The sequence below is a fragment of the Puntigrus tetrazona genome, chromosome 2 (genome assembly GCF_018831695.1).
Source record: "Puntigrus tetrazona isolate hp1 chromosome 2, ASM1883169v1, whole genome shotgun sequence".
In the NCBI taxonomy this organism is placed as follows: domain Eukaryota; kingdom Metazoa; phylum Chordata; class Actinopteri; order Cypriniformes; family Cyprinidae; genus Puntigrus; species Puntigrus tetrazona.
This window is the reverse complement of record NC_056700.1, coordinates 16,676,550-16,700,572: the sequence shown is the minus strand read 5'-3', so window position 1 is coordinate 16,700,572 and position 24,023 is coordinate 16,676,550. Positions and strand designations below refer to the sequence as shown.

Below are 24,023 nucleotides of genomic sequence, written 5' to 3'. Positions count from 1 at the left end.
TAACACTTACACTCTCTGTTAGTTTTGTAACTGCTTTTTGGCCTATTTTGTTTCTTTTTGCTATATATATATATATATATATATCCAAAGTATTCACTCACCTGCCTTGACTCGCATATGAACTTAAGTGACATCCCATTCCTAATCTATAGGGTTCAATATGACGTCGGCCCACCCTTTGCAGCTATAACAGCTTTAACTCTTCTGAGAAGGCAGTCCACAGGGTTTAGGAGTGCGTTTATGGGAATTTTTTACCATTCTTCCAGAAACGCATTTGTGAGGTCACACACTGAAGTTGGACGAGAAGGCCTGGCTCTCAGTCTCTGCTCTAATTCATCCCAAAGGTGTTCTAACTTTCTTTCACAAATGTTTGTAAAAACAGCCTGCATGCATAGGTGCTTGATTTTATACACCTGTGAACATATTTTTATGAAATATATACATACATGTGTCTGTATTTAATATATAGATCTATGCACAGGAAACACTTGAAAACACTTAATAGTAACAAAACTAGCCTGGCAAATTAAACAGCCATAAAACAGTCCAAATTCCGAAACTGCACACGTGCATATACTCATAGCCTACAATATGTAATATCTTATAATGATTTGTAAAATGGTCTTGTTTTCCCCATTTGAGAGCTTCAGAGAGCATGTTTTGCAATTGATGAGTCACACTGTGACTGTAGTGCTTCCATATTCAAATGCCTGTCGTCAAGGACGGTATTCGTTCTGCTGATAAACACATCACCGATGCAACGCCAAGTATGTGAGGAAAAATTTGAAATCTAATTCTTTACAAGAATACGATAAAGATGAACTAAGGAATATGGCATTGATTCAAAACTGCACTCAGGCGTATAGGTTTCTATATTTGCTGTCAACTGATTCATTAAATTTTTTTCATTGACTGTGGCAGATGCTATTATCCAAAGCGCTGAGAATAATACTAGCAGAAGCGATTAGTCCAAGCAGCTTGGTTTAGCAGCTGGAGTTTTAATTACATTTGCATAATATATTGGACAGTGTTTGCTAATGATTAGTTAGTTATGATTGGTTTGAGAAATCTGAGGGAGACAAATCCAAACCGATTCATGATCTTTAATCTGAGACAGAGGCAGTCATTGTGTTAATGAGGGCCACTCGTTTGCTGGCTGCTTGTCTGCACATGTGCATTGAATTTATTTTTAGTGTTGACAAACATGGGGTGCAAATGCAATTTGCCCACAGGGGGGATGCCATTCTGATCTACACTTTTAAGAAAGTCTGTAAAGATGTAGAATTTCACATATTGATTTTTCACAGATATTGTTATGTTTTAGAATCTGTATATAGACCGTTTCTTACAATGCTGACATTAATAAATGATCTCTTTTTATCTTTTGTTTTGTTTTTACCAGCTGCGTCGGATCGTAGACTAATATTAAAGCCATTTCTGGTCTATGTGTCTCACCCAGTTGTGTGTCTCTGCTAATATGTTTTAAAAAGATTAATTTTAGATTTTTTTTTGCCTTCTAAGCATCCACATTACAGTACAACAATAACAATAATCACATTTAAATATATTTTTAACTTTATATATATATATATATATATATATATATATATATATATATATATATATATATATATATATATATATATATATACACACACACACACACACACACACACATAGAGAGAGAGAGAGAGAGAGAGAGAGAGAGAGAGAGAGAGAGAGAGAGAGATGGGCATGTTTGCAAGTAACAGTTGCAAACGTCTCTAAATGTCCGAAAGAATGTATATCAGTAATTGTATACATTTATTTTCTCATTTGTCATATGTTCTTTTTAAGATGTTTGTTATGTGTCTACTGAAACATGAAGTTCTAGAAGAACTTCTCTAAGACGAATCAGAACCGAAAGCGTTGACTCGCCCGCTTGTGCGCATGTTCCTTTAAGTGCGCAGGAACGGATCACAGTGACGCTCTGCCTCTCGCGCCTGCCGCAGCCTAATGAACCTCGCCTCTTGCTGCGGTCTCACAACAAAACAAAAGGCCTTAAAATCAGCGACATATGTTAAGCAACGATAGATCACCTCAACCAGAATGACGGAGACCACCAAAACGCATGTCATTTTGCTGTCATGCGGAAGTTTCAACCCCATCACGAAGGGACACATCCATATGTTTGGTAAGTGTTCCGCCTGTTCCGGAGGGAGCGGATGATGCTCGAGCTGATTTGGGATTCAGACGTGTGCCGTGTGCGTTCTCGGTGACCGTGATGATTTCAGACGTCGCGAAGTCGGGCTTGGCTGGACGTTTCCGTAGCTCACTCTTATTGTCGATCGCTGTCCAAAGCGAGGGTGCTGAAATGGGCGACGGCCTCAAAACCCAGAACGATCAAACCATCTCTCGGTTCAGATGGCGGTGCTGCGCAGCCGCAGGTTTAGCCGAGAAATAGCTAGATTCATTCACGGTTCTGTGGACGCAAGCGGTATAACAATGATTTATGATATTTCAACAAGTGTAATTAATCATTGCTTCTGCGAAGGAGGCTTTGACGAGGGCGCTTGTGCGAAGACGAATAACAATCTGCGATACACTTGACGTAATGTGAATTTGTGTACATTGAAACTCGGATGCTGTCCTGTCAAGAGCATTTATAGCATTTCTTGCGTCATGCAGGACATTAAATGATGGAGGTTTTGATATCAGTAGCAGCTGAAGCCAATGGCAATAGAGCTGGGTTTAATCTAAGCATTTAAATATTTAATTTTTGTTTGCACCCATTTAGCTTCCGAAAGCAATTTGTCATGTCTGCTTTTCAGAGATTCACCATAACTTTCTTCTTTGTTCTTAATACAGTCCAAAGTTTTTAAAAGTGTAACGATCGTATCAATACAGTTTGTTCATGAAACAGTTTTACTACATTTTACTTGGAAAAAGGCGATCCAGCATCGGGATGAACGTTTTATACCTTTTACTACAATATATTGAATAGACACGTCAAAGCATGGAAACCATTTAGAAATATTATTTTAGAATGATTAAAATCATTAAGACAGAAAGTCACTGCCCTATAAATATTTTTGACCAAAGATGAAATATAGAGCTAAATATAAGAGCTCAGGTGTAAAACATGAATAAATGTTATGAATTTTCACATGTTGAGACGTTCTTTATCTCGGTATGCTACTGTCTGATATTTATTTTGATTTGGTTCATTGTATTTTGACAGAATAAAGGAAGAATGTTCACAATTCGTCTGAAAAATTGCATGTCTGCTATGTGAGAACAGCTTGCTTGTGAGATCTGTATGAATTTGTATTATATTTCAGCTCAAATAAATTTCAAAAGGACATGAGGGTTAAAGCTAGATTTATAGAAAAAAGCAAGATTTATACCATCATACAGTATGCGATGTAGAAGAGTGTCTAAGAGTGAATGTGTGAAAGTAAAAGACACTTAGAGAGAGATTTCTTTCTCTACATTTCAACATGCCAATAAACATAGCGCGGAAAACTTTCCTTAATTCAGTTACTCTGCTGTATTTCTCCAAGCGTAAGCAACATGGGGAGTACCACCACCACAGTTTGATCAATACAGTTCTGTTGTTTTTGCCTTCAAGCAAAAGCATCTGTGTGTCCGTGACCTAATTTTTAAGCCTTCTTCTCCTACTGCATGCCTTTGCATATATTGAGGTACAAAAATAAGAACGGGTTCATGTCTTATTCTGAGCAATGCTTCTGATCATGCTATCATGCTGAACTTGGATATCCGATACCACTAAAAATACAATTACATATAATACCTTTAAACCATTTTCGTTTATGAAGTATTGAATATCTTGGTTTCTGTTGCCTCTGCTTTTCATTGTGGCCTCATTTTTCCTTTCTTTGTAGTTTCTTTTGCACACTAGAGTTATTTTCTTTAGAGGTTTGTTCAGATTGTTTTATTTTATATTCCCCAGCAGGAGACCTTGTTCCTGACACTCACTTCTGTCAATATTTTTACGGGTCTGGGGGTGTGATGTTATATCAGACAGATATGCTTACATCGTAAGAGAAATCAGATATCAGTCGTTAGAGTTAAAACAGAGGTGCTGTCCTGACTTAAAAGGCCTTTTTTTTTCTCGCTTTTTTGTGTCTCTAAGAGAATTCCTTTCATCCAAGCAACCTTTAGAACATGGTATAAAGTGTAAAAGAAAACAAAAAAATGCTCGTGAGATAATAAGGTAAACTGTTTGGTTTGCAGAAAAAGCCAGAGAGTACCTACACAAGACCGGGCGATTCATTGTGATCGGGGGTATCATCTCACCAGTACATGATTCCTATGGCAAACCGGTAAGAGAATCTGTTCGTTTTAAGGTTTAGAGTTATTCTAGGATATGTATGTTTAAGCAACATCACAGGAGCAGAGGGCTATTGATTGTTATATCGTAGATAAATCACATTCTCACCCAGGCAGATGTTGAGGCCACATCACATGTATAATTGCAGCGAACAAAAAATGTATATATATATATTGAAAAACTTTTTTTACTTAAAAACATTACCAGTTGCTTTGTCTATTTTTCTTCACCAGCTAACATAGTAGCCCCATTGCAAATCTTTGATGAATCAGTGTTTTTTAAACGAGGAAAAAATTAAGTGGCTTATTTATAAAGAAAATAGTTTTGCGCCCCTTTAACGATTCAGCATTCTTAAAGGAATAGCTCACCCTTAAATGTAATGTTCATCTGCTGTAAGTGACTTTTTTCGTGGGTGACGTTTATTCAGTAGAGCGTAACACAAAGATTTTTTAACTCAAACTGTTGCTGTCTGTCAGTCCAAGTGCTTTACAAGGTGGCTATTTCGTACAAATTCATTCAACCTCACTCGTAAGATTATCCACGATTTGTCTAAAATCCCAGGGCTGGGAAGGTTCAGGGGTGGGTTTAGGTGTAGGACCTTCTTATGAAAAAATCTGTACGATTGAGGATGTACAAATTCGTACAAATTAGCCATCTCGTAAAATATTTACAAATTGCTGTGAGATTGGGCTAGTTGGTCATATAATGGCAGTCAATGGGAAACAACACAGAGAAAACCAAATGAAACCCTGCGGCTTGTGATTACACATTAACGATCGTTCTGAGCAAGAAACTGAACAGTATTTATATTGACTGCCGTTATATGACTGAAAGACTGCAACGGTTTAAGGTACAAATCTTTGGGTTCTACTGAAGAAACAAAGTCAACTACATCTTGGATGTCCTGGGGGTAAGCAGATAAACATCAAATCTTCATTTTTGGAAAGTCGCTAAATGCCCACAAAAGGAATCCCCACAAAATCCCCATACAAACAGTGGACTGTTACATCACATTCACAAAATAATGCAGTTGAAATAGGTCTGTTATAGGTCTATTACACAGTCAATACTCAGTAATAGGTCTAGTTGAAATATTAGTCACTCAAGCAAACAGTTTTTTTTGGTAACTGTGTTTTTCCCTGTGGGGAAATCTGAGATTTCAGATTGCGTGGATTCCTACTGAGCTGCATTGCTGAACAATGGTTTTTATCTGAATCATACGAATCTTCTCCGATCAACAGAACTCAGAATTTAAAAAAAAAACCTTTGGCCTAGTTTTCTTTTCTCTTGGCAACGAAATATGAATAATAAATGCTTTAGAAAGCAGGATTCAGTCACTCCAGCTAAAGTCCTTTGCGATTGGGAGAGGTATAACACGTGTGAAAGAAACAATTCTAGAAATCCTCGTGATTTTCTAAAAAAAAAAAGGGCACATGTTTGAATTATAGCTTTTATGTTCATCAAATAGGTTCTCCTTCTTTCATCGAGCAGATGTAAACCTAAAAATATTGTTTGAAGGTCAGAAATTGTCTTTATTGGTAGGAGGATGCCTACGGGCCTCACTTTGCCTTGTTTTGGTTTCTCTTCTGCTTTTCTAGGGCCTTGTCTCAAGCAGACATCGTCTCACCATGTGTCAGCTGGCAGTTCAGTCTTCTGATTGGATCAGGTAGAACACATCTCATAACAATTCGATGCAACACTTATATTTACTTCAGCATCCTTGGGTTGCATTGATGATGGATATAGCGCAGAATGGACATAAAATGTTTGACGGCTTAACGGTCTTCTGCAGAGTGGATCCTTGGGAGTGCTACCAGGAGACCTGGCAGACCACTTGCAGCGTTTTGGAGCATCACAGAGACCTAATGAAGGTTAGTGTCAGATTTGGTCTAAACGCTATCAAATACCTACTTGTATCCAATCTCGAAGTAAACTCTATTGTTCCTCTGCAGAGAGTCACGGGGTGCATTCTGTCCAACGTCAACACACCTTCCACAACCCCTGTGATTGGCCAGCCCCAGAATGAAACCTCTACCATTTACCAAAACACCGCTAACAAGTCTGTGGCTAGTAAGTGATTTTTAAATGTTCAGATATTTGTTTGGGGTTCTGGAGAACATGCATTTCACGGTTGACTCGTGTCTCTTTTTCTCCAGTTAAGCTTTGGGGAAAGATGAGCGAAAGCCTGGGCAAAATTTGCTGTGTTCGCCCCCACATGGAGCGTTTTACCTTTGTTGGTAAGTCGGTATATTCATACATTTACGTATTAGGGGATGTGTGCCATGACTAATTGCACACTAATTTTGTAACAGATTAATGTTGACTAGACAAAGGCTAAGCATGTCAGAAGTCAGAAAAAAAAATCTAAATCGCGAGATACAAATGTTAAATAAATTTTAATTGCAAGAAAGTAAGAGTAAGAGTCTTTTTATATATATATATATATATATATATATATATATATATATATATATATATATATATATATATATATATATATTAAAATTTTGAGTTTTAGTCTGTAAACTCACAATTCTCTGAATTGTCTAAAGTCTGAATTGTAAAATAGAAGTCACAATTGCCTTATTTTTGACTCTGTAGATGAAAAACTGTCCTGTATGTCCTTTAATGTTTACAGTGGCTGGAAATGAATAAAAATTTTAACTGTATTTATCACATAAATTAATTAATAATATTGATCACAATAAATCACATATACAAATTTAAAAAACCCCAGATGAGTCAAGACTTTACATTATGCCAGACAAAACCACGGATTATATTTATTTATTTATGACTTTTGTGTTCATTTTCTATTGCATTTTAAAATAATTAATCACACCAAATGGGTGCATTAAATGAACCACCTCCGACTTTCAAGCATGTCATTTTAATGTCACCATTTCAACCCCTTTCAATTTGTGTCAAAATAAAAAATGTCAGCAACAAAGACATGCCACAGCTTTGTGGTTTTAGTTCACGTAGAAATCACGTAATTCCGTATAATTAATCTGAATCATTCATACTCTTCACACTTCCAAAGAATCAATCATCCCTGTGACCTCTCATGCTTTTCTGCTTTTTTTTTTTTTTCCGAACAGACGAAAATGCCAACCTTGGTACTGCAATGCGTTACGAGGAAATTGGTGAGACGATGCGATTTTCCTTGCCTTGGTTTTTGGTTTTCGAATCAGTTCTTGCTTGTCACTTTGAGTCATCATCAGAAAATATTGAGTTTGCCTAGGGAGAGAAAAAAACTCACTGTATAAAATATAAACAACATCAAATAAGACAAAGACAGACAAACGGCTGTCAGAGAAATAGATCTTTCTATAAGTCTTGTGATGCTGTTTGTCTATATATATATATATATATATATATATATATATATATATATATATATATATATATACTCAAGTGAGGAAGGCATCTGTGCACTGTACAGTGCCTCAGTCTTCTTCCTCATGGGGAAAGTGTGACTTGTTTCTTTTTCATCTTATCAGAGATGTTGTGTTTACCCCCACAGCGGGGGAAAAACATCTCATTACTGTGTCTTGTGTTTTTTATGGTGTGGTTGTTGTTTGTTCAGAGTTGCGTATCCTGCTCCTTTGTGGCAGCGATCTTCTGGAATCTTTCTGCATCCCTGGCTTGTGGAACGAAAGTGATGTAAGATATAATTCCTTTTTTCATTCACCGTGTCTCTCAGTCAAAAACCTCTAAATGTTTAATAAAAATATATTATTTTTATGGCATATTTTATATGTTCAGCTAAATTAAGCGATATCAAATGCAAGTCTCAGGGAATCCTACCTTGTATGTTCAGGCTGATACGGCTCGGCTGCCTTTATGATATTGATTTTATTTAACATCAAATACGGTCCAAATTGAGTGATTTGTTCTAGCGACAAATTAGGTTGAAGCAAAAGCAGAATCAAGTGTTGCAAAACTAATCGATTTAGCAACTCAATCATACGCATAATAACTTGATTTGTTCCCGTTTTAAGCAAATTGATGAATATTTCTTATTTTTATTTCTTGCTAGGAGTAGTATGCTTGTATGCAGTTCTGAGTTTGTTTGATTAGTTGAGTCAAGATACTTGTCACTTGTCTCCACCTACTGGCAGTATGATGTAATTCTGATTTCCACTCTACAATTATGATTATTAATCATTTTTTTTAATTATAACTGAGATACTTTTACAGGTTGAATTATGATATTCAACAGAAAAAAAAATATTTTCAGTTACATTTTTTTCCTTTTGTTGTCTTCTGGCATTTTTATAAGCGTTTCCTAAAAAAATGTCTATATGGTAGTGCTGTCATGATTAATCACATCTAAAAAAAAGCTTTTATTTTTACACAAACATATAATATATATTTTTAAAATATCAACATGTTTTTACATATAATAAATAAATAACCAATAAATGTTTCATACATATAAAGATAACATTTTTCTAAAATATATACAGGCATGTTTTGTGTGTGTGTGTGAATATATATATATATATATATATATATATATATATATATATATATATATATATATATATATATATATATATATATATATATATACCGTAAATTCTGGACTATAAAGCGCACCATATAAGCCGCATCCGCTCTATTTAAAAAAGTTTTGCAAGCCACAGATATGTATGTTTTTAGATTAGATATTTACTACAGGAACAGAACGATTTTGAATTGTAAATGTACATGTATGTACCTAAATAGATCCTTTCCTAACCTGTTTTTAACACGGCAGCAACTTTGCTGATTAAAACGGGACAGAACCAAGAGAAAATAACCGGTATTTACAGCATTTATCTTCATTTCTCCTGTGTGTGAAATCACGTCACCTTAACCATCTTCGCTGAAACCCACGAAGTCGTCTTCTTCAGTGTCGGAGTTGAACAAACTCAGCAGCGCTTCGTCACATCTGTCTCCATCAGTCTCGCTTTCCGTGTCATATCTGCTGTCATATACCGACTTATATCTGCTAAAGAGGAACTAGCGTATTCTTCTTTGCATTTATTTTGTCTTAGTTTTGATTCTAATTCCGGTTAGAGCGCCCCTAGTGGTGGGTAAAAATCTGCAGAATAGCCGCACCTTTGTATGAGCCGCATGGTTCAAAACCTATGAAAAAAGTAGCGGCTTATAGTCCAGAATTTACGGTATATATATATATATATATATATATATATATATATATATATATATATATATATATATATATATGAACTAAATATGTGATTATTATATTTTTCTAGATGGAAGTGATTGTGGGGGATTTCGGGATAGTGGTGGTTCCTCGGGATGGAGCTGACACAGAAAGGATAATGAACCATTCATCTGTGCTCCGAAAGCATAAGGTATCATCATAGCGTAGCAGTTGTTTTAGTACACAGTAAATGCATGCAGCTTCGAGCATATTTGCTGATATTTATCCTGCTTCGGTTTTCCTCACACAGGACAATATAATCGTGGTGAAGGATGAAATCGACCACCCGATGTCAGTCGTCAGTTCCACCAAGAGCAGGTGCGTGTTCTCCCTGTCTGCTCCTAACTCGTCTCTCCGCTCTATACAGTAACGCTCTTGCCTTTCTCCTGACCAGACTGGCTCTTCAGCACGGCGACGGTCACGTGGTGGATTACCTGAGCCAGCCCGTCATCGACTACATCCTGCAGAGTCAACTCTACATCAACGCTTCTGGATAGGCCGGAGAAGAAGTCCACTTCCGAGCCGTCAGTCATCCCTGTCTGTCTCTCTGTGTGTAATCTAGAGTATAATCCTCCTGTGCTACCACTGCTTTTCCATGTAGAGGAGCATTAATCTGTCCTCCCCTCTTACTCGTGTCTCATTGGGATGTACAGCACTGTGCCTGAGGGATCTGCTCCACCAATCAGCTTTAAGGGACTGGGTGGGCTTTGGTGCCCAATAGGAGGAAGAGGAGAGAGCCTCGCTGCCACTATGACAGAGAAAGAGAGCGTTTTTCGATTGAATTAGATGATTCATTTGCCTGCTATACTGTCGGTCTTTGCTGTTGATTTAATACTCTCTGTTCTCGTAGTTGCATGCCTAAGGGTTTTCTTTCAGCGCATGAGTGTTTAAAACACCACGTAGACCGTAGTCTGTGGTTGCAGTGTTTGCAAAAAAAACTGTGCTTAGACTCATCTCATCTCTGAACACATTTTCTACTCACCATTCAACTGTATGTACAGAGAACATCTCATATACTGTATTATGCCTCAATGTTTTGTCTTCAATGTGCATTCATGTATACGCGGAGTATTTGGTTGCACATTAAAGAATGCGATTTCATTTACTTTGCTTTCGTGCACATTTACTTCTCCACAGCTGCTTTCGCTCGACATTAACCTGCTAACGTCCCACGGATGTGACGTCTAGTAAAGCCGGTCACTGCCTGTGCATCAGACCATTCGTTTCAGGATGAGATTCCTTGCACTTTCGCTCGTTTTGTGGAGAGATCGCCAAAAGAGACGACAGAAGTCTTCGCTTTTAAACTATTTTTAAAAGGTGGAACATCCTTTGAATGATTCAGTTATGATTTGAGCTGACATGAAATGTCAACCTGCTACACACCTAACACAACCTTTATAAATGAGTCAAAGTGTATTTGATGAGAAGAATAACAGATTTAGCCAATTATGTATATTATGCATAATTGATTTCGCGAGTTGAAGACTTTACGATATGAAGAAGACTTCAGTATTACTGTGATCATTGTTTTTTCATAGAACGTTTTAAGTCTCAGGTAAAAAATGGTTTGATTTTGATCATTTTAACCGGAGACTTTTCATAAATGAAACTAGAACGGTAATCTTAAAAAATGTGAAGCTTATTCAAATACTGAAATTGTAACTTTATTAGATATTCCTTATGTAACACGTCGTACCCAGCGTTGGTCGGTCGGTTGAGTTCATTGTCACATACATTAAAAGACTAATGTAACACCCCCATTTAATTTTTTTAATTATGCTTCTCTAATATACAGAGAATTATTAAACACACACTGATACCTCACTGTTTGTATCAACATAAATTCATGATTATTTTTTTCATTTTCATTGAGCAGTCACTATAGCAACTAGTATGTCGGAGATCACTAGGACACAGTTTTCTCTCAATGTAAAAAAATAGTGGGAAACATATTTTTTCATGGTTTTGGCATGCTTCTGTAGCTCAGCAATCTTCACTGCTTCCTTCATGCCTTCATTCAAAACCACAAGCGACGAAAATAGATATTGTTGATGATATTGTTTGTTTCTTGTATTTTTATTGCCCTCTTGCTTTTAAATTAAATCTCACTGTATACATATAAAACACCGTGCAACATTATAAGGTTCTGTTTCTTAAGATGCTAAAACTGTAGATCTTAATTTTAGGCGTCGATATTATTAATTTTTTTTTTAGTTAGTTGTCTAAGGTGTAAAGCATGTGTAAGTGTGTCTGCGTAATGTCATATGAATATATTTCTACTTTATAGTGGCTATTCGATAAGCATTCAAAAACTCAAAACGTATGTTGCCATGAAAATAACTAGTGTCCTTGATGACGATACTGAATTTAATAAAACAAAACAACACAAAAGAATGAGAATTGTTAGTTTGTGCATTTCTTTTTGTGCATTTTTCACTAGATGCCGAAGGAGATGGAGAAGCAACCGGATAAGATAAGATGCTTCTTATCTAGATCGATTACAGATACGGTATATATTTATCTATTGATCACCCAAATTTGAAAAATCTTTGGCACTTGCGCAAAACAGAAATATCATTTACCTCATTTCAAACTTCACAGTAATATATTTTGAAAAATTCGACTGAAAAAAATAAATACTAAAAAATTCTCACACAGTACAAAATTAGTTATGACAATAAACGTAGTGCCAGTAAGTTCATAGATGAAACTATGTAACATTGTGATTTGGCCCTGTACTAAATCAAAGCCTTTACGGCCTTTCAATGGGCGGTATGTTGTAACAGCCATTGGGAATGCTTTTACGGATGTCCTCTAAGTTGGCAATGTCAGCCAGTATGGTGTCGATGTCATTGATCATGCCTGCAATGGTGGCTCTCTGCTGGGCTTCCTTCTCCTCCAGATCCCTGAGTCTGGGCTTCAGCTCCTTCTCCACGCGGCTGCGGCTTTTAGTGATGGCGTTCTCTAGCTCGACCAGTCGTGTGTCGTCGATTTTCCCAGAGGTTCCTGGAACTTATTTTTAAAATTTTGTATTTTTGTTACTAAACGTACGTTTCTACCCACGTAACAATTCTAATGTTTTAATAACATATCCTAGATTACGCTTAACCTGTTTTTAATGCATTTCTTGAACAAAATGATATAAAAGAAGTTGAAAAGATACTGTGGTGACATCGGGCCGTTAACATTTGACGTATTTGCAGAAACGTGTTATAAGTGGTCATTATGGGTTAAAAAAAATTGAATTTGAAAATAGACTTAGCAAAAAATGATATTTTTGTTCTGCCTCTGACATGCCATTATAAAATGTAATAAGAGTACATTCTGACAAAGTTTTGTCAAACTTGACAAAATGCTGCCTAGTCTGAAATAAAGATTTTTAAGTCAAAGCACTAAAATGACTAAACCTGAAGTAAAAAAAAAATTGCTAAAACTTAAACGGAATAAAATGAAAACTACACAGACACACTGAACAAAAGCCAATTCAAAATACTAATACTATAATATTATCTAAACAGCATGTGTTGCGTGTAATTAATCACTGTTGTAACTCACCAAGTGTGCTCATAATATCAGTGATCGTATTTAAAGTATCAGTAACAGCGTCCTTGGCGTTCTTTGCATTTTGAAGTGCCCCAGTGGATTCAATGACAGCCTGATTAAACAACAGAGAAAAACAAATGTAACGTACATCTCCACATTTACACATCATTTTAAATATCTTTCTCAAAGAGTTTAAGGTAAGCAGACATTCTTACGTTCTTTGCTTCAGTTATCTGTGCTTTTGCCTTGTTTTTCTCTTCGTTCAGTTTGTCTCTAGTCGCAGAAGCCCCCGTCTTCAGTCCGTCCACATCCTTTTTCAATTTAGTGGCAGCTTCCAAAATATCCCAAGAGGGAGGAAGAGTAGCTGACATTCTCTGTGGAGACGCATACAAGCACCCTGTGAGCGCATTCGAAACTTTCTGTATCACTCAACTCGGCTCATTTAGTAAAGCGAGTGACAGATTTTGTGAGAAACTGAACTTGACATTATAATGGCAATGGCACAAATATTTTGACTAAATAAAAGGTAACAGGTCACCATACCTCCAGTTTGGTTGCATTGTTTGTAAGAGAGTCGATAGTATCCTGAGCATCTCTGTAATGAGCAGACATTGCATCCAGGATGTCCTGGGTCTTAACGTTGTCAGCTTCGGCCTTCTGGATGGTGGCGTTGATGGCAGGAAGTTTTTTAATAGCGGCATCTGCCAGATCCTGATTCCTACTGATCTGGTCATCAAATCCTGAGTAAAGAAATAATAGATAAATGCATATTTAAAAAAAAAAAGAAGGGGTTAAGGTTAATTTTGTCGGATAGTTGAAATAATGACAACATTATCTATAGACACTACAGCTTTTAGGTAGGTAAGTATTAAAATTAAAAATTTTATTCAGAAAGGATGCGTTAGCATGATCAAAAGTAACAGCATAGATTTATTTACTGTTATTTAAAATTCTATTTTCTTCTACTTATCAATTCTTTATCAGAAAATCTATTTTTACACTGATTATGAAAAATCATGTTGCACTTAAGACTGGAGCAATGGTAATAACTCACAGTTATTGTAATAACTATAACATAGTTATTGCTGATCAAATGATCTCTTCAGCTAATTCTGAGGCAGTCATAGACTGTCCATTTTCAAATTCAAATATATATATTACAGTATTCCTGTTTTGCTCAAATATATGCAGCCTAGGTGAGCATAAAATACTTATAAGCATAAAAGAATTAGCAAATTCTTGATTTGTCATTTTAAATACAACATTTAATAGCTTATAGAAGTTCATCCATACCTTTGAGCGTTTCTAGTGTCTTGTCTAGACTATCCTTGTTATTGGCAAAGATTTCCAGAGATTTATTTTTAACCGCTTCAGCTGCATTTGCCCTGGCAAGAAGTTTGTCTTGAACCTTAAATATAGCAAAAACAATTGTTTATTCTCCGGTTGACCCAGGAACAATCATTAAAAGCCACTGTTTGCACAGAGACGCAAATTCTTGGTTGACTATATTGTTCTTTGTAATTATTGGTTTGTAATTTTGTAATGATCAGGTTTACCTGCTGCAAACTCTTGGCCTTATTGAAAAAATCGTCTGTCTCTATCTGCTCCTTAAGGATATATTGCTGAAAGTCCTGGTACTGTGATAAATTGCCATCGACCATACCCTTCAGACCGTCGAACTTGGAAACCACACCAATAATGTCCTTCGGCAGAAACGGAAAGATAATAGCACACATTGCTTATTTTATATTGTATATTTTTGTAGACTCCAGCGAATGTGAATGGAGGTTCGAACAAAGACTAGCAGCTCCTGTATACAATATAGAAACTTTTCTATAAACAAATATTTAATTCATGTTGACTACCGTCAGGGGCTTTGGAAGTTTCTTCTCCAGGTCAGATAACAGTTTGATAGCGTTCTGAGCCACTCCACTCTCCTTTCCAGCTGCGTCAGTAATTTGAATGGCCTTCCTATCCATGTCAAGCACTTTAGTTACATCTGCTTCGTACCTGAAAACAACACCATTAGAGAGTAAGGCCCCAGACTTAAACACTTTGATGATCTGGTTTAACAGTGCTTCTACAAAAGCAGCTTACTGTTTTTTGAGGTCCCTGAGCTCATCTTTGACATTATTTTCTCGGCCGATGACACCACGGATGAAGTCTAGGGCTTTCTCAGATTCTGCTAGGGAATTGGCTGCAGTTGTCTCCACTGTCACTGCCTCACCTTGGTGCCTGGCAAGAAAACACCCCTCAGTCAGTCTTTTTTTTTTTTTTTTTTTTTTTTTTTCAGTCACATGTTTTGGATGCACAACAAGATGAAATGTAACATGAGTCAGTGGTAGTCAGCGGTTGAGTATCTTACAGCATGGGAAAAAATAACTATAATGCAAATAAATAACCGTGCATGGTCAGGATAGCAAATCCAATCAAATCTTTAAATACAATACATTTCAGTGTCTGATTTATGACTTTTCATTTTGTCAAAACAGTTCTAATTTGAAACTGTTGGAAAGCTGTGCTTTTGCTTGCTAAGCAGTTGCCTTTTAAAACACGTTGTGTTGCTTCACCGTTTGTGGCATTTGAGAATAACGCATGACTTACTGCTCAGCAAGATCAGCAGCTCTCTGAACCAAATCAGACAAGGTGTCAGCGCCTGGTACCGCATCACCTGAGGGAAACTCCTGAAATAGACAGTACAGGGAATGAGGGAAATGCTGAGAAACGTCAAAACAATGATTATACTTTTATTAACCCTCTGTGTGATATGTTGGCTAAATACTCAGCTAAAAACCTCCATATTAATAAAACAATAACACATAGTAATGTAATAAAATACTCACAGCCTGCTGGATGTCCCGCTTGGCCTGTTGCAGTTTTAACCTGATCTCACTGATGAGTTTACGGATCTCTGAAACTTCTGTTCTGTATTGCTCATCCTTGTTTCTGATCCCATCCACTGTTGTCAACAAAGCCTCCATTTTTCTGTCTTCTCTCAGCTGGGATCGGCTAATGCTCGCCAGTTTTTCTTGAAGCTGTTTCTCTGCATCTATTTGGTATAAAAAAGCCAGTCTTAAATAAACTAGCTAGACACATTGAATGAAACCAGATAATAAAGGATTTTCATACTTGTGAGTTCGTTTGCTCTAAACTCCAGGTTTTGCACCATGACCTCTGTGGCCCTAACAGTCCTTTCCATCTGAGCATCGCTGACTGGAGCGCCGTCGCCTTTAAACCCATTAAATAAATCCTCCATTTCTTGCAGCTGTCTTGCATAAACCTCTATCTGAAAACAAAAAAAAAAACACACGCAATGTTGACATTTATTTACCATCAGCATTTGTTCAAATATCTCCGCTTTAACAGGTGTGCAGGGACTGGATCCAACACTAAAGCAAATGCCATCATTTAATGTTTCCAATCATTTTTAACCTTGAGTGAACAAGGTCTCTTGTTATACAGCTTTGGTAAATGCACTAGAGTTAACAGCAGTCAGATTCTGTGTGTGCTGGTCCCTGGGAAAACAGCACATTTAATTCCACCCACACAAGCAGTGTTCAAGATTAGTGCCAAAGCAACATACAGTTATATCACTCTCCAGATAATAAACAATCATCAAATCCAGCAGGACTAATTTTTTCTTTCAAGCAAAGTGCTTATTTTGACATGATATTAAATTAGCATTATTTTCTCATGTTTAAATTGTACACTCATACACACACACATACACATATATATATATATATATATATATATATATATATACATATATATATATATATATATACATATATATATATATATATATATATATATATACACACACCATTATCACTGTTTGTAATATAGTTAATAAAATTCAATAATTGGAGACCTGGTGGCCATAAGAGACTTTATTATTTTTCTTACATTTAATGTACATTATGCCTCATATCATAAATATTTTCATTCATTTGTGTTTCTTTATTTTTTCAGTTCAGCTTACCTTGTTCTTAACTGGGTTAAAGCAGGAAGGACATGTTGATCTGTCACACCTGAGTCCATCGTAACCTTCCTTACAGTTGCACTGTCCTTTATCATTGCATGAATTTGACAAAGAACCCTGTCGGTTGCAGTTACAAGCTACAGGGAGAACAGGGAGACCTTGTTATGGATTTTGCATTTCACTTTATTAGCAACATTATATTCCAACACATTCTCACACCCAACTTGTCACATGTTGATGCCTCATCAGGACCCTTTTACGTCGCTTTTGGACACTCAAGGTAACCCGTTAGCGTAATTTATCGATGTCCCCCATTTCAAACCCAAAGCAGGACCCTGCACGACATTAAAAGTGACACTAAAAAGGAATCCCTGTGTGTCAAAAAAATGCCACTAAGGGGTCCTGACCAAGTTGATTGTGAGTACGTGTTGTATATTCAGGCTTGTGACAGTAGCAGTTATTTTTTCATACCCTGACATGGCTCTGTGGGGTAAATGTGGTAGTATCCATCTTCACAGTTCTCACACTTGGGGCCGGTGCTGTGATTCAAGCATTTCCTACACTCCCCTGTTCGGCTGTCGCAGTTACCAACAGCGTTCTGGTCCACATGGCCATAACATTGGCAAGGCTGGCACTGTTTGGGACGGCCATACTCTCCCAGAGGATCTCCATAAAAACCATCATCACAGATTTCACAACGAGAGCCTAAAAACATTATGAAAAATTATGGGGGATCCTTCTAATGTGATAACAGCACAATAATGTAGTCTACACAGAAATAAGATTCACAGTTATTTTACAGTTCCATTTTAATTGAATCTAAAGTTCTACTAATGTTTTGACTTTTATAATCCTACTTTTATAGTACTTCTGGACATTTATATTATGATACATGTACATTTTACATGATAACAGATTTTTCAATTTTGTGTGCACTATTCCTTTAAGGACATCTGCATCTTGTTTCCCTGTTCTCTGTGTTCCTCACCTGTAGTCCCCCGGGGACAGCGAGCACACATCACCTCCTGGGTTCCTGGAATAACATAGCAAGCCTCTCCCTCGGGACAGGGACACTTCTGGCAGGAGTTGGACTGCTGGCGGTTTACATAATAACCTTTAGGGCACATCTGCAGATTTGGTATCTCATCAGCTGAGTAACAGCCTCCTGTAAACACAAAAAATACACCTTTCTTAGCTCAGAATTTTCTCCAAAAATAAAACACCAACATGAATTGAACACCACAATAACCAACCTGTTTCTGGATCACATGTTCCACCCTGACAGGAGCAGGGATCACAGGGGCTTTGGGGACCTTGGCCTGGGAAACGTCTCCTGTATCCAAGGGCACAGCGTTCACAAAATAATCCATCATAACCAGCAGGACATCTGCACCTTTCCACCCAGGTGGCAGGGGTGCCGGGACCCAGTTTAGCTGACACCAGAGACACATCATCCAGATATCCACGTCCTGTTGTAAAAAAAAGAAATGTATTTTTTTATTTTGTATTATGTTATGTGTGCATAATGTTTTCAACAATGCAACTCGGCGGATACAGTGGAGAGATTAAACATTCACCATTTTCACCAAAGGTTCCCCTGATTTTAATGACTGTAAGGTTGCTCAGAAGTGTTTGAAATTGTTTGGATGAGAGTTGTGGTTTCCATTTGCTGCCAGGCTGTTCGTCCAGTCTATGAAGTATGACATGCATTAGAATATTTATTATCAGTCATTTGTCACATTTGTATATAAACAGAACAATCAAAATTAATTTACTTTTAGCAAAAGTTCACAGATATTTCAATTCTAAAACGTCGTAATATATAGCTATATTAATATAACGTGCCAGGGTTCACGTATTAAATCCGTGTTTTACTGTCAGATTCAAAAATTTAACAGAAGCAGGAACAAGGGCAAGGTAAGCACCGCTCACATTTCTTTAGAAAGCGCAAAGATTTAGTTATTAAAAATGATGTTACTCACCTGAAAGTGTACGTGACTTTCTTGCCACAGGGAACCACAGTCCTCAAGTCTCCTAATGAAGCAGACACCTTAAGACCTGCTCCTTCTAGGATAACATCAGAGATGGAAGGACGACGGACACCTCTATCCAGACGCAGAGAGAAGCTGAGCATCTGACCGTAGCTCAACGCCTGATTCCCCAGAAAGGATGCTACATTAAACACAGAAGCACATGAGTCAAAGAAATGTCAATACATCACTGGTTGTAACGAAAGTCAAAAAATGTAAAATCAACATACCTGGAGCAAACAGATAAACAGGAAGGATCTCCTTAGAGATAACCTCAAGGTCTTTGTGCGTAGGAGACCACCTGAATTGCACCTGTGAAGGGTTCACACCTTGAGCGGTGGCGGCTCGCCAACCTTCAGGTCCTGTGAAACGAGATAAACATTTGATTTATATCAACAACTAAAGCCAAACACGATTGAATAAAATAAGAGATTAAATATCAAGCTCACCATTTTCAAAAGTTGAAGTGATGTTGAGAATGGAATATCCCTCAGCTGAGGCGCACACATCCGAATGGCCATTGCAAAAGCAGGGCAGGCACTCCTCTTTATTAGATGTGAGGCGACCGCTGCTGCGCGACCGACAGATTAGCCTGGATAAGAAGAACGCCGTTGATTGAACCAAATAATCCTGCATACTAATATTAAGATACCAGTCAGAGATGTAAGGCTCTCACCTCAAAGGCTCACATCCACCGGCAGTGACTGGAGTGTCATCACGACAGCGGTCACACTTGTCTCCATGAACTCCTTGTTTACAGCTACACCGTCCCTCATTGTTGCACCCCGGTCCTTCAGAACCTGAACAGAACAAATTATATGCATTTTGTACAACTTCACTATGCAGAGTGGACCCACAAATATCTGAAAACTATTAAAAATAGACAAACGTATTTTCAATACATAACAAAATAGCAAAATAAGCATTTGAAGGCACAAGCACACCTCACAATCACAAAATGAATATTTGTATAAAACAATAAATTCATTGTTTAAAATAATCATAATCTTGGTTGTCAAACTTTGAGGAACATGTTCATATGATGAGCTATACTGCTAAGTGTGAATTTGAGGGAAACTTGGAGGAAAATTACCTTGGGGTTAAAAAATACATTCAAAAAGTTTCTCAGAAAAGTCAATTCTGAGAAAAAAAATTCTGGTATCCTGTGTTAGTTGATGCTTGTTTTGATGTTTTCCATCTAATTCAATGGAAGTGAGACATTTGAAAGTTTTATTTAATTATTTTGAGGCCAGATTCTGAAACATAGTTTGACTACAGTGTCCCACATGACTGTAAAATCTCCCACTCCTCTTATAAACCTTATGCATCAGAGAAACAAATGCACAGCCTCTTTAGACTGCCTTTGAAGTTTAGTTTTTGGGGTAGCTCTATAGAGAAAGCCGCAGCCCTGCAGAGCTTTGCTTCAACCCTAATCAAACACACCTGATCAAGCTAATCAAGGTCTGACCAGTTACTTGGAAGCTACAGACAGGTGTGTTTTAATTAGGGTTGAAGATGAACTCTGCAGGGCTGTAGCATCATTGATAAAGAGCTAGTGAAGTGCATTTATTAATTGCAGAGTTAACATTATCATGCATTGTAATGTTTAAAGCGGATGTCATAACAAATATCAGTAAATCAAGAAGATTTTAAAATGGTTCATTCATAAATTTGTACGGACCTTATCTTCACACTGTTGAAATACACAAAATATTGGATACACAATAATTGACATTATTCTATGTTACTTATATAATAGTATAAAGCAGGTTTGCCTGGAAAAAGTAATGGCTTCCATTAGTTATTCAAACGCTAATGATAATAAAAAATAAAAATAAAGAGATTTGTATGGATACACAATTAATGAAATAAAACTAAAATGTGAAAAATGTCAATAATATTCAATAATATAATAAAGTAATTTCAAGTAACTATTTTTGTCTAGGGGGTTCATCCCAACGAAAGTCAGAAGTTTATTTATTTGTTCATTCAAAAAAAAACAAAAAAACTTGGGACATAAAAGTAGAGTAAACATCTTTTACATCTTTTTGGAAGAGATAACGCTTTATCTTAAAGTAGCAGCTCACCTGCAGTGTTGCAGTTGCAGGGAATACAGTTGTCTCCTGCCCTCTGGTGGTAGTACCCTTCCTTACAGCTTTCACAGTGCCGCCCTTCAGTGTTTCCCTGGCAGTTTATACAGTAGAGTCCCAGGTGATCTCCTTTGCAGTACTGTGCCTTACCATGACATGAACAGGCATTGGAGGCTGCAAGACAACAAATGGGTTACTTGGTGTCAATAACTTTTCCCTATTCAGAGCGGGTTCCTATAAAGACGCTCTGCGGTTGCGGTACGTGCTTAATAAGTAGATGTTTTACAGTCTTTGAGAAGATAGTATCTCTGCACATTGTCAAAGGTAACTGGCGCCAGTCAGGTTTTTAGTGGTATTGCTTAGTAAGCATGGGAAAGTAACATCTAAAGACCGTCTTCTACCTATAAAAAGAAACAATTTACACAAATGCAAAAATTACACCCCACCCTAAGGTATATTCACTCTACAGGATATTATACAGACAATTACTCAAACCCGCAAACCATAAGCTATCGGAGAATACAATAACAAAACCACACATGTCTAAGGATCAACAAGCATCTGAAAGACACTCCGGACATCCAGGGGTGGACAGTTTTTTTAAAAGGGAAGCAGAAATACCCTCAGCTGTGTAAACACTTTAGATCATGTAGGATTACCTGCAATAAAACAGCCTAGTCCATGTTCAGCCAGGCCTACAGTGTGCTGAGCGCACAGACGATAATGGATGTTAGATAATAGACTGGCTTTGAGGGTAGGACAAGCTCGATCTTGTAAGTAATTTATCGCAAAGGTATAATGAGGTAATGTGAAGTCAGCATGAACCAAACCTCATCCACTCAGAACAGAAATTCCATTCCTCCTAACGAGGCAACATCAGGGTCCCTCACAGGTGAGCGACACAGGCAGGCGGCAACAACAGCCTCACAATAAGAGACAAAAATATTGCCCAGCTGTAAGACTACAGGCATTCTTGCAGGCCTCCAAACGTCTTTTTTTCCGCACAGAATGTACTGTTGTGTTTTGTACATCACAACAATATTTTGTGATGTAAACAGCTAGGTAACACTGCCTCAGTGGTTGACTCTGAATGTGATACCTTTTTAGTTTCTGACTGGCATAATCAATATCTCTGTATTGATTCCTCTTTCATAAAAAATTTACTCTTTCGTTATTAGAGCAACTGGTAACTCGTTTTTGCAGTATCTTTACACGACTTACACTTCTGAGATCAATTGTCTGTAACACTCTTTGGTGTGGACAGTTATGGGACTGTGATTTTTTGCCTTTTAAAAGACGAAATGCTGCAATAAACAACGAAAAAAAGAGCTTCTTTTTGAGGCGTCCTAAAGCGGCGCGCATGCGCAAGACGCCGACAAGGTGCAACGAAAGTGTTTACGAAGAAATGAAAATGTGCAATCAAATTGTCCTCTAACAAATACTTATTTTATTTATTATGTACTTACAGAATTCTGAATTATTTATTCGTAAGTTGCCTATAAAGTATTCATTATAGAGGTTTATCATTATTAGCTACCATTTAAATAAACAGATTTCAACCCAGATCACTATGATTATGTGATTATGATTATGATTAGGTTAAAATCTGATTGAACAAATGAGTCAACAACTTTGTCATTAGCCTAGTTTTTGTTACACTGTAATTATAATCTACAGTAAATACAAATAAAATGGGCTTTCTGTTCACTTGTTGTTGTAGTGTTTCTTTAATACGATGCCAAATGGATTAACGCCTCAATACCTTACCATTATACATCAATTAATACAAAACAACAGAAAAATACGAAGAACTATTAAATACCCAAACTTAATTAGCTAGCTGTCTCACTTTACACCTTAAAGTAGCTTTGTTGGACAGAATTTATTCTAAACAGTGCTTAATCTTGATCATAATGTCAAAAAACGAATCGATAAGCATAACTTCACTCACATTGGACTGTTCCGTGAACTGGAGACCAGAGGCAAACGGCACAAAGAAAGATCCAACTGATCTTCATTTTCCACATCCAAGAAGTAAGATTTTCCGCCTCGTCTCTGTTTTATACCGTCTGGAGGATATTAAGGATACCGCGGGTCCGTTAGTCCTCAGCTCACTGAGACGGACAGCTGATCCCTGCACGCGCATTTAAAAACTTCCCACCTGACAAGCGCGGGCACGTCAAGCTCCGTGTCTCAACCGTTCATTTACTCATGAGTGATTCACACTGCATGTGTGCCCGCTAGGAAATGCATCATGCCACTGCTCTCATAAAGACGTGTTTGATTAAATGCCTTCAACCACAGCACCAGAACAATTAAACCCATTGTTCGACAGTGCTTCATATTATTTGGATCAGAACGTGCACTATGATATAAAAAGTTGGATATTAATGCTTGAGGCTGTGTAATAGCAATAGATTAATAGTAGGCCTACTCTAATCAAAACAAAGATTTCAGTGAAGATTTAAAGAAATGACAGCCTAATGTACTGTTAACGGCAACAACAGTAACAATAATAATATCATCATCAACAACAATAATAACCATCATTATTGTTATTTTTATTATTATTACTATTATTCATTGCATATCACTGCAAAAGAATGATGGCAAAGAGAACCACACCCAACTGAAGACCAAACCGAAGCCATAGAAATGTAGCAATCGCAAACTGATTGCCGTTTCATCTTTACCACACGATCATCTACAGGCATATTTATGCAGAATATGATCCACAACAAGATAGCATTGCATGTTAGGGCACATCTACCGAAAACCAATAAAAATAACTTTCAATACATTGAGTGAACTCAAAGAACAC

The 24,023-nt window shown here is 37.1% G+C and overlaps 2 protein-coding genes across 2 annotated transcripts; one reads left to right on the top strand and one right to left on the bottom strand.

Annotated features, from left to right (window-relative positions):
* The first annotated feature begins 1,949 nt into the window (after positions 1-1,949).
* On the top strand, positions 1,950-11,948 carry nmnat2 (nicotinamide nucleotide adenylyltransferase 2). Its single transcript, XM_043218743.1, has 11 exons — positions 1,950-2,173; positions 4,237-4,325; positions 5,932-5,999; positions 6,126-6,204; positions 6,286-6,403; positions 6,490-6,570; positions 7,435-7,479; positions 7,923-7,999; positions 9,604-9,705; positions 9,805-9,872; positions 9,949-11,948. Exons 1-11 carry the CDS (start codon positions 2,089-2,091, stop codon positions 10,049-10,051), a joined length of 915 nt encoding a protein of 304 aa, XP_043074678.1. The 5' UTR covers positions 1,950-2,088; the 3' UTR covers positions 10,052-11,948.
* lamc2 (laminin, gamma 2) lies at positions 11,201-23,434 on the bottom strand. Its single transcript, XM_043218730.1, is given in 23 exon segments — positions 11,201-12,566; positions 13,110-13,209; positions 13,313-13,471; positions 13,641-13,837; positions 14,391-14,505; positions 14,654-14,800; positions 14,963-15,107; positions 15,195-15,332; positions 15,702-15,781; positions 15,941-16,146; positions 16,227-16,383; positions 17,083-17,219; positions 17,554-17,787; positions 18,071-18,247; positions 18,336-18,551; positions 18,660-18,772; positions 19,065-19,254; positions 19,343-19,474; positions 19,562-19,704; positions 19,789-19,912; positions 21,200-21,376; positions 23,154-23,252; positions 23,255-23,434. Coding segments are annotated over 23 exon segments (3,540 nt in total). The 5' UTR covers positions 23,349-23,434; the 3' UTR covers positions 11,201-12,306.
* Between the last annotated feature and the right edge of the window lie 589 nt (positions 23,435-24,023).

Bases quoted from the DNA above. Each gene is read 5' to 3' on its own strand.
- nmnat2 (XM_043218743.1), top strand. From the start codon at position 2,089: ATGACGGAGACCACCAAAACGCATGTCATTTTGCTGTCATGCGGAAGT. The intron at 6,205-6,285 runs GTTAGTGTCAGA...GTTCCTCTGCAG, and splicing joins ATCACAGAGACCTAATGAAG to AGAGTCACGGGGTGCATTCT. The intron at 9,706-9,804 runs GTATCATCATAG...TTCCTCACACAG, and splicing joins CTGTGCTCCGAAAGCATAAG to GACAATATAATCGTGGTGAA.